The sequence below is a fragment of the Procambarus clarkii genome, chromosome 23 (genome assembly GCF_040958095.1).
Source record: "Procambarus clarkii isolate CNS0578487 chromosome 23, FALCON_Pclarkii_2.0, whole genome shotgun sequence".
Classification (NCBI taxonomy): Eukaryota; Metazoa; Arthropoda; class Malacostraca; order Decapoda; family Cambaridae; genus Procambarus; species Procambarus clarkii.
Genome location: NC_091172.1, coordinates 38,606,438 through 38,621,913, shown reverse-complemented (window position 1 = coordinate 38,621,913; position 15,476 = coordinate 38,606,438). Strand labels below are relative to the sequence as shown.

Here is a 15,476-nt window from a genome sequence, read left to right as displayed (position 1 = left end):
ACAGGTGAATGGTGATCAAGTTGATGACTGCTAGCACGAGAAATCTTGTTAATTTTATTCCACATTTGGGATGAGGATGTTGCATGATTGATGCCTTGCAAAAACTGTTCCCAGTGCTGGTTATACACCTGTTCCTTTAGCTCTCTAAACTCTCGGCTGGCCTTAAGAAATATGTTGAGGGTGTCAGTTGTTTTATGTGTTTTATACTGCTCAGCTAGGAATAGAACTCTGTCATGCAGGGGCTTAAGGCGTGAGTCAGTGAACCACCTCTGTTCCTTTCTCACTGTTTAAGATCTTGTGGATTTTACAATATTGTGATAAAAAGCTGTTACTTCAGTGACCAGGTCCTCATATAATGCACTGACAGTAGTAAAAGAGTAAGTATTGTACCATTCGGAAATGTGGAATTTGAAGGACATGTGTAAATTTTCAGGGATATTAATTATTTTTTTTTCAAAGCTTAGGGGTTTGACATTATTGATAGTGTATGAACTGAATATGGCAAAGTGATCACTAACTAATTCGTGAACAATTGATCCTCCGACAGCATTATCAATGAGACCGTGACCAATGACATAATCAAGCCTGCCACCCAGGAGGTGTGTGACGTTAGCGGAGTCAAAGTTGAATATGGACATGTTATTGTCTTTTAAGTATTTTATAAAGATCCTGCCATTCCTGTTTGTTTTGGTGTCACTCAGGCGAGTGTGTCTGGCATTAAAATCACCCATGACAATGGTTTGAGAGTTCTTGGTGATTTTTGGAAGAGAAGCTTCCACCATTTGATCGCACCTTACACATACATTAACTAAGTTAATAAAGCCGGTCGCTGTAGCAATCTTGAAACAGCTGGTAATATGAGTTGTCACTTTTGTGGTTTTTAACATGTTTACACACTAGGTTACTTTTAACATTCGTCAAGATACCGACATCATGTGAACCAACATTTGAGAATGCTACATAACCTGAAAGTTTGGGTGGCGTTTTATTTTTTTTGTGTTTGCAGTGTATGGTTCCTGCAGGCACAGTAAATCAATGTTGTTGGCACCAGCGTACATCATTAGTGCTTGCAGTGTATGGTTGCTGTAGACACAATACATCAATGTTGTTAACACCAGCGTACATCATTAGAACAAGCAGCCTCCTTCACACGCTTCTCACATTCCATGTGAGAAATTTAAGAGTGAGTTGGTCGTGGGGTAATGGTATTCATAAACCTGGTGAAGAGAAGTGTTTACAGGTTTCACAAGTTGCAGACTATTGCATACAAGTGACAATTGTTCAGAGTCATTAATGGCTAAGAGTTCTTTCATCTGTGACAAGGTCAGTTGTTTGCCTCATCTTTCCTAACATTTACAATCATTTTGTGGGATATCTGGGGCTTGACTCAATTTATTCAATTATTAAATTAATGAAATCAATTACGAAGGACCACCCACTTTTAAGAAAAGAGGGAAACTAATAAAAAGTGATCATTAGAAACACAAGGAAGAACCAGTGTCTATGGCTAAATATTAGGAAGCATAATCACTTAAATAATTAATGGGCTGTATAGTTAATTAACTTAAATCAGAGCCTCAAACACCTACATTGGGGGGTATTGCTAGAACTTCATATACGTCTAGGAACTAGTGTGGTTCGTGCACCAGTTCATTGTTTAATAACTAATCTTGTGACCAAAATATTAAAGAATCTATAGAAGATTATCACCAGAAATTATAAAGATTATTAGCATTAGAAATTAATCATCTAAATAAACACAGATTATCTCCAGTGTACATGACGAGCATCCAATTAGATAGAATGATGAACAAATAACCAAATTTAGAGTAATTAAATGTGTACAAAAAAGTCTTAGCTTTAAGATGATTTCTATGACATCATTCACGCCTCGTCCTCGTGATCTCAGGAATTCCTCGTAGAAACCCTTAGAGGTGAATAACATGAAGGTAGGTAACAGCTCGTTGACTCCTCACATACGAGCTGTAATTTAAGGGATATTACGTAGCATTGAACTAGGCTACTTATATCTCAATATTCATGATATATAAATTAAATTTAGTGTGGTACTAACGTTGGAATTGTTGTAGTCGTTCGATATAACGACAAGCTGCCCCGACATATACAATCTCTAATGATGCATCAAAAAAGAACTATATACTTATCTAAGGGTGCAAATTATGTTGAAGCTTGCCGGTATCGCGTCTCAGGCTCAAACTTCCACAATGTCGTACACGTGGTTGATAGCTTGGCCTAAATATCGACGCGTTATTAGTTGACCGAGCACTGCAGCTCACGTAGAATAATAATAATTCATTCTGGGTTGAGTACCAGTGTAATTCTTGCTGATAATCTCAACGTCACGTGTCTCAGACTCTGACGCCTACGACCTTTGTTGCTCAATTCCGCAACACGAGTCCACCACGCCACACACACAATGGCGTCTCCCCTTCCCCAACCGCGTCCCCGCATTCGCCACAGAAATTATTTATCACGAATAATATTATTTCGCGTAATTGTGGCTGAAAGACTTTAATAAAGACTGGGTTGTAATTCTAGGGATTTTAATATTATTACTTTCTTGTCTTATGGTAGTAAACAAGAAATGGAGAAGATTTTAGTTTTCTCCATGGCATTCACGCGTGATGGTAAAATTATTACTTGATAACAATTGTAACTAAAAACTCTCAATTTAGAGTTATTTGGGAGTTATGTTATCCATAAATAACTATCACACGGAATACTGATGATTTTAGAGAATCACATTCAATTCTCTAACACACTGGCTATAAATGTGTTTAACTAGATATAATCTGACACAATACTGGTGCTTGGTTTCGTAAGAATTCCAGTATCCATATGCAGATATAATAGTTCATGTGAACATTACTGTTAGTAAGTTTTAGTAACTACAGTAATTAGTATATTTTAATACTAATTTATTATAATACAATAGTATTGTATTAGTGTTGGAAATTTCCAACACATTTCATGTTCATCAAAATTCATAGGGACACAAGAGGTATTGTTTGTAATGAGTTCTTGAGCGCATTTGCTTATTACAGTTAAGACACTCGGGTTTTTTATGTTACACTCGCCACAGCGGTACTTACAGCACTGGAGGAAGGGTCAATACTTGCTTGAGATGTGTCAACACTTACATCACTAGAAAGCATTTCACTAGAGACTTGGATGGTCACTTCACTCCTTGGGCTGGCGAGAGGTTCGCTTGAACACTGCCTTAGGGTGCCCATCTTGATCTTAGCATAAATGCTGTTTAGATCATTTTCAATGTGCGTGAGCATTTCTTGGAGCTTACAGATAGTAATTTCAATTTTACTCATGCGTGCTGGAAGTTCCAGCCCTCTGCAGGCTGGTGTCAGGCTTCCCAGGTAGGGGAGGGAAGGATGCCAGGTTGTTGATGTCAGGAACGGTGGTGGGGACATCCCGGGAAGGGGGGAGGGGCGGGCAGGTTTAGTGGTGGGGTCATCCTAGGTGGAGGGGTTGACTGGGGTGGTGGGGGGTTGCCCCACTGTGCTGTGGGGAGGGGGAAGCTTGTCACAGTCCATGTGCCAGGCGGTCACACCCTACCTTGAGGCTACCTTGAGGTGCTTCCGGGGCTTAGTGTCCCCGCGGCCCGGTCGTCGACCAGGCCTCCTGGTTGCTGGACTGATCAACCAGGCTGTTAGACGCGGCTGCTCGCAGCCTGACGTATGAGTCACAGCCTGGTTGATCAGGTATCCTTTGGAGGTGCTTATCCAGTTCTCTCTTGAACACTGTGAGGGGTTTGCCAGTTATGTCCCTTATGTGTAGTGGAAGCGTGTTGAACAGTCTCGGGCCTCTGATGTTGATAGAGTTCTCTCTCAGAGTACCTGTTGCACCTCTGCTTTTCAACGGGGGTATTCTGCACATCATGCCATGTCTTCTGGTCTCATGTGGTGTTATTTCTGTGTGCAGGTTTGGGACCAGCCCCTCAATTATTTTCCACGTGTAAATTATTATGTATCTCTCCCGCCTGCGCTCAAGGGAGTACAGATTTAGGCTCTTTAGTCGGTCCCAGTAATTTAGATGTTTTACTGAGTGGATTCTAGCAGTAAAGGATCTCTGCACGCTCTCTAGGTCAGCAATTTCTCCAGCTTTGAAAGGGGCTGTCATTGTGCAGCAGTACTCCACTCTAGAGAGCACAAGCGTTTTGAAAAGTATCATCATCGGTATAGCATCTCTAGTGTGAAAAGTTCTTGTTATCCAACCTGTCATTTTTCTTGCAGTTGTGACGGCTACTTTATTGTGTTCTTTAAAGGTAAGGTCTTCCGACATGAGTACACCCAGGTCCTTTACATTGCCTTTTCGTTCTATGTTATGATTTGCCTGCGTTTTGTACGTGGTTTCTGTTTTTATATTTTCAATTTTTCCGTAGCGCATGAGCTGAAACTTATCCTCGTTGAATACCATATTATTTTCTGTAGCCCATAGAAAGACCTGATCTTCATCTGATTGGAGGTTTGCCGTGTCCTCTATGTTGCCAACTCTCATGAAAATCCTAGTGTCATCTGCAAAGGATGATACAGTGCTATAGGTTGTGTTCTGGTCTATGTCCGATATGAGGATGAGAAAAAGTACTGGAGCAAGCACAGTACCCTGGGGGACTGAGCTCTTCACGGTTGATGGGCTGGATTTTATTTTGTTGACTATTACACATTGGGTTCTGTCAGTCAGGAAATTGTAGATCCATCTGCCTATTTTCCCGGTAATTCCTTTTGAACGCATTTTATGTGCAATAACACCATGGTCACATTTATCAAAAGCTTTTGCGAAATCTGTGTAAATTACATCAGCGTTTTGTTTGTCTTCCATAGCATCTAATGCCATATCATAGTGGTCCAGCAACTGCGACAGGCAAGAGCGCCCTGTTCTGAAACCATGTTGTCCGGGGTTATGGAGATGCTGTGATTCCATGTATTTTGTGATCTTACTTCTTAGCACTCTCTCAAAAATTTTTATGATGTGCGATGTTAGTGCTATCGGTCTGTAATTTTTTGCCTCTGCCTTATTTCCTCCTTTATGGAGTGGTGCTATCTCTGCTGTTTTTAGTATGTCAGGGATAACGCCAGTATCTAGGCTTTGTCTCCACAGAATGTGAAGGGCCTGCGATAGTGGTTTTTTACAGTTCTTGATGAATATGGAGTTCCAAGAATCCGGGCCTGGTGCAGAGTGCATAGGCATACTGTTTATGGCTTCTTCAAAATCTAGTGGGGATAGGGCGACGTCTGATATATGATTTGATGTTGGTATCATATCCATGAAAAATTCATTTGGGTTATCAATCTTTAGTGCATTTAATGGCTCACTGAAAACAGAGTCGTACTGCTTCCTCAGTAACTCGCTCATTTCTTTGTTGTCATCTGTGAAAGTTCCATCTCCCTTTCGCAGGGGCCCGATACTAGATGTGGTTTTTGATCTTGATTTTGCATAGGAGAAAAAATATTTCGGATTTCTCTCTATTTCACTGATGGCCTTTTGCTCTCTTTGCCTCTCCTGGGTTTTGTATGATTCTTGTAGCTTGAGTTCAATTGTTTCTATTTCTCTACCTAACCTTCTTCGCCGTTCTTGAGATAGGGTGCGACTCTCAAGTTGTTCCGCGATTCGTTTTCTTCGCCTATATAGGGAACGACGTTCCCGTTCCAATCTGCATCTCTTTCTCTTTTTTCTTAGGGGTATGCGGTTTGAACATATCTCTAGTGCTACTGAGCTTATTTTTTCCAGGCACTGGTTCAGGTTTGCATTTTCTAGCTGTTCTTCCCAGTTTATTTCTGTGAAGTCCTGGTTTATTTGCTCCCAGTTTATCCGTTTATTATTGAAGTTGAATTTGCTGAAATCTCCTCCACCGGGAATCTGGACTGGTTTTGAAGGTCCATTCCCCATGGTTGTCAGAACTTCAATTAAGTTGTGATCTGAGTAACAGGTATTTGTAATCATTATGTTCCCGATCAACTCATCATTATTAGTGAAAATGAGGTCCAGCGTGTTCTCCTTCCTAGTTGGTTCTACTATTTGCTGGTTTAAGGCAAACCTATCGCACATCCGTAGCAGGTCATTTGCATGTGCCTGCTCATTTAGGCTACTTCCTGGTATTCTTTCTGATATTACTGTATTAGCCAGGTGCTTCCATTTCAGGTGCCGTAGGTTGAAGTCCCCAAGCAGGATGATGTTCGGAGCTGGATTTGTGAGGTTTTCCAAGCAGTGCTCTATTTTCATTAGTTGGTCTTTAAACTGCTGAGGGTTTGCCTCCGGTGACTTATATACAAGGACAATAACTACATTTAGGATCTCTATTTTGACTATCAGCACTTCCACCATATCATTTGAGGTGTTTAGCAGCTCAGTACAGATGAGTGTGTCTTTGATGTAGAGGCTGACCCCACCCTGAAGCCGGTGTTTCCTATCACATCTGAAGAGATTGTATTCTGAGATCCATATTTCACCATCAAGGTAGTCCTTTGTGTGAGTTTTCGTTAGGGCTGCAAACACTGCATTTGCCTCATGAAGGAGACCATCTATAAAATGAACTTTTACTTTGAACTTTTGAACCCTCCCACAAGCACCTGGAACACTTTTGCTTGGTGACTGAGGATGTGGTTTCATCAGTCCCAAGGGAGTGGTCTTTATTGGGGCATTCTTTAGTGGGATGACTGTCTACACAGAAGGCACAGGTGATAGAAGATTGACAGTGCTTGGCTATGTGACCAAAGTGTTGACATTTAAAACACATGACAGCTGAGGACACCCAGGGTGTTATGGGATTGTCTGGCTGGTAGGGATCTAGGAACCTGTGATGTATGGGGGGCGGTGCCTCATTTTCCCAGACGATGACAATCCTGTTTAGTGGCCTCCCCCCAAGACTTGATGCGTCTTACACTGTACACACCTGGTAGTTCTTTCGCATGGGAGATGTCAAGGTCATGAGGGTAGGATGTGACAAGGTACTCTCTGTACCTCCTGGACCTTCTCAGGAGAGTCTGCTTTACTGAATGAGATGCCGCCCACTTCACCTGGAGTAGTGCCGAGATGGTGACTTGATCGGACCTGGCTATATAGATATAGGGTGATGCGTGTCCAGGAATTATGAGGTCTATGGGGTCAGCAAAAGCACGAGGGAGATCACGTTTCATCCAGGAGTACCTCTAGTCACTGGTAACTTTAGATGGAAATGCCAGCCTGGCATATTTATTACGGGCTGCTAGAGGAGGTCATGGTCCCCTCCCTTTTGTGAGGGTGACATTGGTCATCTTGACAGTATTGTTGGCTTTCCTGAACTGCTTCTCTTTGCGTAGGTTATTCCGGCTTTTGTGTACAGTAAAATTACCATCCAAGGCTGCCTCATCACTTGAGCTGGTGTCCTCCTCAGACAGGGATGTAATGGGATGGATTGCTTGTCCGTAATGTACGCCATGCGGGGAGGTGGCCGAAGTGGACGCAAATGCCTCTGAAGCATTTTGGGAAGGGTCACTGTGATTATCCCCAGCAGGCAAGAGGGAAGTGGCCATAGTCGCCAGAATCACAACATGAAGTTACAAGACACGTCAGCTTCTACCACAGTGTAGCACTTCCTGGATCCAGAACAACAGTGGCCACTAATCATAATGCAGAAACAAGATGAATAGTTCAGACACCATACAAGCAAACGTAGGTGTATACACGTTCAGCTGGCAATGCTGCTGTGGGTACCTCGCTGGCAGTGTGGTTTCAGCTGGAGTGGCAGGTGCTCTAATAGTGCCACACTGATACTACATTATCCACACACACGTGCTTAATAGTTTTCTACACTTTATATAACACTGCACTGGTATCACCAATATCACTAAAACACTGAGGCATCAGTATAGCAGGTGAGTGATCCGTTCGTGCCACCGTGTCCAGGCTGCACAGGGAAAATACAGCTTTAGGGAATGGGGCAATAGGGGCTAAAATTCCAGCGCCCGGGGTACCTCCTTAGGCGTCTGACCAGGTGTAAGGGGAGGCGGCCATTTCCCCACTGCCCAAGGCGCCAGTTCAAAAGCAGTCACTTTTTGTCCGAATATCTGGTCAAATCGCTCTGCTCACCACTTTGAAACCTAGGTGAAAGTTTCCAGTAGCAAGATGGTATATATCACTGCTAGGTTGTGGAGCTCCAACAGCCGCCTATACCCATTTTGTAGTAAATCCAGTAGCAGAGAGCAACAAGCACGTCTACTCGCCACCACGTCCACGACGAGACTGGCCTTTCCAGCAAAGATCTGCATCAACTGTCAAACAATCAAATAACTCTATAGTGGCGTGACTAGGCTCGGAACAGTCACCCCCTACAGATCAGAGACATATCTAAGGATAATGAGTCTGATCCACCTGTCCATAAATTGTGAGGTTTAGACACCTTGGGTATTGTCCCTGAAAAGCCTAGTTCAGATGATACATGGACATATCAGCAATATATTGATACTGTTGTGTACAAGGATAAACAGTATTGGGTGAAATTGCCATGGAAGTTGAATCACCCACAACTTCCAGTCAATTATTTTATGGCAGCATCCCAATTAAAATCTCAATTAGCAAGGTTGCAGAAACAACCTGATAAGTTAAATTTGAATCACAGAATTGATACGACAACAACTTAAGAGTAAATTTATAGAGGTTGTGGATAACGATGACCATAAAACAGGTCATTATTTACCCCATCACGCTGTCGTGAAAGAGTCAGTGACGACGCCAATAAGAATAGTTTTCAACTGCAGTGCCAAAACAAAGGCAGACAGCATATCTTTGAATGAATGTCAACAAACTGGACCTAGCAAAGGCCACAAGATGTATTATTACACTTCCGCTCTTGTATTTTCGCCTATACTGCAGATATCAGTAAAGCCTTTTTAAGAGTAGGTTTGGAAGAAGAGGATCGTAATTTCACTAAATTTCTCTGGGTAAAGGATCCACAAGATCCTGATAGTGACGTCATCACCTACCGGTTTGCTGCAGTACTATACGGGGCAACCTCTTCACCATTTCTACTCCAAGCTACATTAGATACACATTTGAAGAAGTCAAATAGTCCTTATAAGTCTGAAATCAGTAATAACTTGTACATGGAACCCTTCCAGGGAACTACCAATGATGAAATTAAATTTGTTGAAATTTACCATGAGGTTAACCGTGAGTTGTCAGCAGCCAATATGCCTCTACAATCATGGTCCTCTAATAACAAACAATTAAAGCAGATAATAGGAAAATAATTTCCCGGCTATCAGGTGCCTAATAAATTAAAGGTTCTAGGCATGGAATGGAACACAATTACCGACGAGATGAATGTCAAGTCAGTATCAACAAATATATCACCCCTAACCATGAGAAAATTACTCTCATATATCAGTCAACCATTTGACCCTTTAGGCTTGCTTAGTACTATTTTATTAACAATCTGTCCCCCGTATATTTCGGGTTCGATTATATCGTAGCATCATTAGTAGTAGTATCATTTTTTAAATACATGACCTTAAACTGCTTACATATATCTTCAATGCTTCGTAAATTATGGATGTCTTGCCATGTATTTTCCAGTATTCTGTGAAAAGTGCAGTTATAAATGTCTACAATCTTTGAAACGACGTGAATGTATTTTAATGAATTAGACTGTGTTATATAACGATACAGCTTACGTTGTAAAGTTTTAATTACAAATAACCGTGAACATCTTCAAGAGGAAACTAGATAGTTTCCTCCGAGGAGTGCCGGACCAACAGGGATGCGGTGGGTATGTGGGGCCTGTGGGCCGCTGCAAGCAACAGCCTAGTGGACCAAACTCTCATAAGTCAAGCCTGGCCTCGGGCCGGGCTTGGGAAGTAAAAGAACTCCCTGAACTCCATCAACCAAGTATCAACCAGGTACGCCCCACTATACTAAATTTCATTTCCGAAAACACGCTATACATTTTTTTTTTTAGAATATATACAAGAGTTATTACATTCTTGTTCAGCCACTAGTACGCGTAGCGTTTTGGGCAAGTTCTTAATCCTATGATCCCTGGAATACGACCCCCGCGAAAAATCGTTGTTACAACCAAGTACCCATCGAAACAGAGGCTAGAGTTAAGGATTTGCACCCAGTAAATCCTCCCTGGCAGGGATACGAACCCAGGACTAAGTGCTTGCGAAACGCCAGGTGAGTGTCTTACCACTACGCCACAGAGACTAAAATTTAATAATATTAATAATTTAAAATTTTTCTTATCAACGTAGGCAACTGATGTCTGACGAGGATAATAACAGCCCCCAACTAGGTCCCAGTGGAGTTAGAGACCATGGTAAATCTCAAGGTGGGGAAGTGATGAGTGTTGAAAATTTGATGGATTAGGACGAGTCCTTCGATCACCCCAACTTAATTAATAGGGAGTGGGCCCTGGGGGATCCCTTTACTAGATTGGAATATTCCATCCGTTAGAGCTATGATTCGGACCCTATAGGTCTACTAAGTAATTTCAGGTCATACTACACTAAACAAATAGAGAATTACATGAATTCTCTCGTGGTACATGGTAATTTTACTTGGTCCTTCAAAATCTTGCTGGAATTAAAACTAACCCTTTTAGGGAGGGACTCACAGAGATGACTTTATGGAACATTTCATAACTGACACCTGCTAGGTTGGTATCACTTGAGGAGGTCAGGGGGCTTATAGATAGTTGGGTTGATTACCTCTTCGTAAAATTAGAGGAGCTCCTTTCGGAAACTGAAGGTATTGGAATTATCTTATATAATGTCGATTTCCTAAAAAATTATCATCGGTAACTGGTAGTGTGCGATCTATATTAGGTGATTATGTACCATATCCCCCCTTTTTAAGGGGGGAGAAAGGAGGTCATCTACCCAAATCCCACCAACAACAACAAAACTTGCATAATTCAGTGTCTAGCTGCCTTTATGGCTTCACAACAAGGGTGGAGGTGGAGGCGGATAGGAAGACTTGTAGAGTCTCATACTAGGATGAAAAAAAATGATCCGATATGACCATTTATCCCTCCCACTCTCGTGGGAGGATATCAAATTAGTGAATGGGAATCGTGTCAATATATTTGTATTCAATAAACAAACATACAGATCATGTGCATCACGTCTCACTTTGTCGGCGTGAAAGCAAGCAGTACTCAGTCATAATGCCATTATTGCTGTTGGGGGAGTCACATGTGGCACTAATCAAGAATTTTAATAAATTCTTGCGTAACTTTACACGTAGGCACTACCGAAAAAACATTTTCTGTAGTAACTGCCTTTCGGAATATCGTGATTCTAGTGACTTCACAAATCACTCATCTACCTGCAACCTCACCCAGAAAATGATTTACCCCCAACCAGGGCAGTCATCAAGTTTTAAGAACAGGGAAGGGTTATGCTCCTTCACATCTGGCATTTTTCGATTTTGAATGTCTCCTGAGTACCGAGGACTGTGTTGGTTCTGTTACAGCCATACATAGACCCTATAGCACACAGCTATATAATTGTCGATAGGAGGCACACTGTCATTGATAAATTTACATATTTTGAGGGTGAAAGTGTCATTCATTTCATGGAGCGAGTAGCTGTCAAGTGGAAAATTATTAGATCCACTCTCCCCAATTATGAAATAGACAAGTCTTTGTAGGATGTGGTACAGTTTAGGAAACAAACACGATGTTAGTTTTGTGAGGGGATATTTACCCCATCCAATCACAGGGTTCATCACCACAATCATTTAAAGGAAAAACTAAATTACCTTGGAGCTTCATGTAACTATTGTAATTTAAGACATAGGAACATGTTAGCGTTCAAATTGCTAATTAGTCTAAATTGTTCACAATATGTGATATCATATGGGATTAATTTAAAAAAAAATTGAGATGGGACCAATGTTGAAAGCAACATCTTAATGAAGAAGGGGACCAAATTTATAAAGGTAAAAAAAGGAAAGCTTAAATTTCTTGATTCACTGGCTTTTATCTTATTCACTGGGAGTCTTTCGTCCCTAGCAAAGGCACACATTGATTCTGGATGTCCCTTAACATTCACCCATAAAATGATAAAAGATTTACCCACATAGAGTCACAATCTGCTCTTGGAAAAGAAGCCATTTTTCCCATATGAATATGCCACTAAAATCAGTTGCTTCAATGACACATCTCTTCAACCTCTTCCACCTATTGAAAACTTTTACAGTTCAGTGAACAAATCAGGTATCACCTCGAGTGAATATAGACATTCTCAATTAATATGGGAGACAACAGCATGTGCAACATTAAAAAACTATCTCCTTGTTTATCTAAGGTGTGATGTTGGTTTACTTGCTGATATTTTTAGTTATCATAGGGACATACTAGGAGATATATATTCATTGGAATTAACACATTATTGTAGTCTGCCAGTTTACTCTTACGACTGCTTCTTGAAAAGCAGCAAAATATCACTAGAATTGTGTGCAGATGTTTCTCTACATAATCTACTCTCATCTAATATACAAGGGTATTTTACAACCGCTGTTAGGAGCTATGCTAGGGCCAACAATCGCAATTTAACCCTCAGGAGGATAGATCTTCCTATTTACTGTATCTTGACTTCAACTCCCTTTATGGGAGTTGTATGTCTAAGAAATTGCCTTATGGGGGCTTAAGGAGACAATCGTCTGATGATATGAACGCCTTTATTAGTGAGGGGAAGTTAATGTAGGAAGAGCCTTTCTCCTCTAACAAAGAGGGATACTGACTCTTGATTGACACCAAACACATAAGACCTTGAATAGCTAGACTAACTGAAGACCAGCCCATATGTCTGTATCATAGGGAAATAATCATGGCGGATATCTCACCTTTTAATAGAGGACTTTTATAACAAAATAACATCACAAAACTCCCTCAATTTTTTTTTTTTAAACTGATTGGAGATCATCTCCACCAAAAACATTATTTCAATTCTTTAGCTCTGTTACAGCTATTTATTGACTTAGGTCTTGAAGTAGAGTCTGTACACTCAATTTATGAGTTTCGTCAGGGGGATTACATGGCTAATTTCGTCGAGACCAATGTTAAAAATAGAAATGCTTTCACTACAAGGGATAGGAAGTCGCTCTTCAAGATATTTACCAACTGTGTTTTTTATAAAGCCCTATTAAATCAAGCTCGTTATGCCATTGACACCAAACTAGTGACTTCTGCCAGGGGGCTTTTTACGTGAGGTGAGAAATCCACACTTTAAACGAATGATTCACTTATCTGACAATAAATTTTTGCCAATCAGTTCCAGACCATTCATCAAAAAACCCACCCCAACTATATAGGTTTCCAGATCCTTGAACTTGCGAAATACTCCCTGTATCATTTTTGGTGTAAAGTGCTTTAAATGCACTACAAAGATAATGTTAAACTGGTCTTCAGCGATACAGATAGTTATATTTTTCAAATGGAAGGGGTGAGTGACATCTTCGGAGAAATTGGGAAAGAGCCCCTAAAGTCATGGATGGATACCAGCAACTTCCCTAAAACTCACCCTTTGTATGATCCTAGTAGTATAGGTGTTTTAGGACTTTTAAAGTCTGAAGTTTCAGACCGACACATCCTCGAAGTTATTACTTTGAAACCTAAGATGCACAATGTGTTATTGCATGACAACTCCAATTCCACTACTGCTAAGGGTATTCCTCGTGCTGTGCAAAGGTCAATAACACATAGACATTTTAAAAAGACACTAGATAGTAATGGAGAGGTGGACACTTTTCAATATTCACAAATTAGAAATGTGGGTGGGCAGATGGTTACCATTTTGAATACTAAGTGTGGCTTAAGTGTCCTTCCATGATAAGCGCTTTTACTTTAAAAAAATCACTAGCTTAGCTTATGGTCACCCAAACATATCGGTAGAATCACACACCTTTACAACACCCCAAGAAATGAACAGCAGTGATGGGCTTGAGGAGGTCCTCGATCCAACCATCATCGCCACACCGGAAGATGAGCCATCAAGCCAGGAAGAGGAGAAGGAGAAGGAGAAGAAGAAGATGGTGAAGAAGAAGAAGAAGAAGAAGAAGAAGAAGAAGAAGAAGAAGAAGAAGAAGAAGAAGAAGAAGAAGAAGAAGAAGAAGAAGAAGAAGAAGAAGAAGGAGAAGAAGAAGAAGAAGAAGAAGAAGAAGAAGAAGAAGAAGAAGAAGAAGAAGAAGAAGAAGAAGAAGAAGAAGAAGAAGAAGATGGTGAAGAAGAAGAAGAAGAAGAAGAAGAAGAAGAAGAAGAAGAAGAAGAAGAAGAAGAAGAAGAAGAAGAAGAAGAAGAAGAAGAAGAAGAAGAAGAAGAAGAAGAAGAAGAAGAAGGAGAAGAAGAAGATGGTGAAGAAGGAGAAGAAGAAGAAGAAGAAGAAGAAGAAGAAGAAGAAGAAGAAGAAGAAGAAGAAGAAGAAGAAGAAGAAGAAGAAGAAGAAGAAGAAGAAGAAGAAGAAGAAGAAGAGGAAGAAGAAGAAGAAGAAGAAGAAGAAGAAGAAGAAGAAGAAGAAGAAGAAGAAGAAGAAGAAGAAGAAGAAGAAGAAGAAGAAGAAGAAGAAGAGGAAGAAGAAGAAGAAGAAGAAGAAGAGGAAGAAGAAGAAGAAGAAGAAGAAGAAGAAGAAGAAGAAGAAGAAGAAGAAGAAGAAGAAGAAGAAGAAGAAGAAGAAGAAGAAGAGGAAGAAGAAGAAGAAGAAGAAGAAGAAGAAGAAGAGGAAGAGGAAGAAGAAGAGGAAGAAGAAGAGGAAGAAGAAGAAGAAGAAGAAGAAGAAGAAGAAGAAGAAGAAGAAGAAGAAGAAGAAGAGGAAGAAGAAGAAGAAGAAGAAGAAGAAGAAGAAGAAGAAGAAGAAGAAGAAGAAGAAGAAGAAGAAGAAGAAGAAGAAGAAGAAGAAGAAGAAGAGGAAGAAGAAGAAGAAGAAGAAGAAGAAGAAGAAGAAGAAGAAGAAGAAGAAGAAGAAGAAGAAGAAGAAGAAGAAGAAGAAGAAGAAGAAGAGGAAGAAGAAGAAGAGGAAGAAGAAGAAGAAGAAGAAGAAGAAGAAGAAGAAGAAGAAGAAGAAGAAGAAGAAGAAGAAGAAGAAGAAGAAGAAGAAGAAGAAGAAGAAGAAGAAGAAGAAGAGGAAGAGGAAGAAGAAGAAGAGGAAGAGGAAGAAGAAGAAGAAGAAGAGGAAGAAGAAGAAGAAGAAGAGGAAGAAGAAGAAGAAGAAGAGGAAGAGGAAGAAGAAGAAGAAGAAGAGGAAGAAGAAGAAGAAGAAGAGGAAGAAGGGGCCCACTATAGATGTATGGTCAAGGCAACGGTCACTTGTCAGTCACTACTATGAGGACAGAGAGGAGTTGCAGTGTGAAGACTTATAGTAAATTTACATGTTCTATGATTAATGTTTTATGTACATTGTTATTATATTTATAAAAACAGAGTATTATTTCTTTTACCTCTTTTTATTCTATTAAGTGGAGTTTGATTA

At 40.5% G+C, this 15,476-nt stretch overlaps 1 protein-coding gene across 1 annotated transcript; it reads right to left on the bottom strand.

Annotated features, from left to right (window-relative positions):
* Window positions 1-13,978: 13,978 nt before the first annotated feature.
* On the bottom strand, window positions 13,979-15,121 carry LOC138367832 (uncharacterized; the record flags this gene model as incomplete). Its single annotated transcript, XM_069329811.1, has 1 exon — window positions 13,979-15,121. A coding segment is annotated over one exon (1,143 nt), but the record flags the coding sequence as incomplete, so codon positions are not given.
* Between the last annotated feature and the right edge of the window lie 355 nt (window positions 15,122-15,476).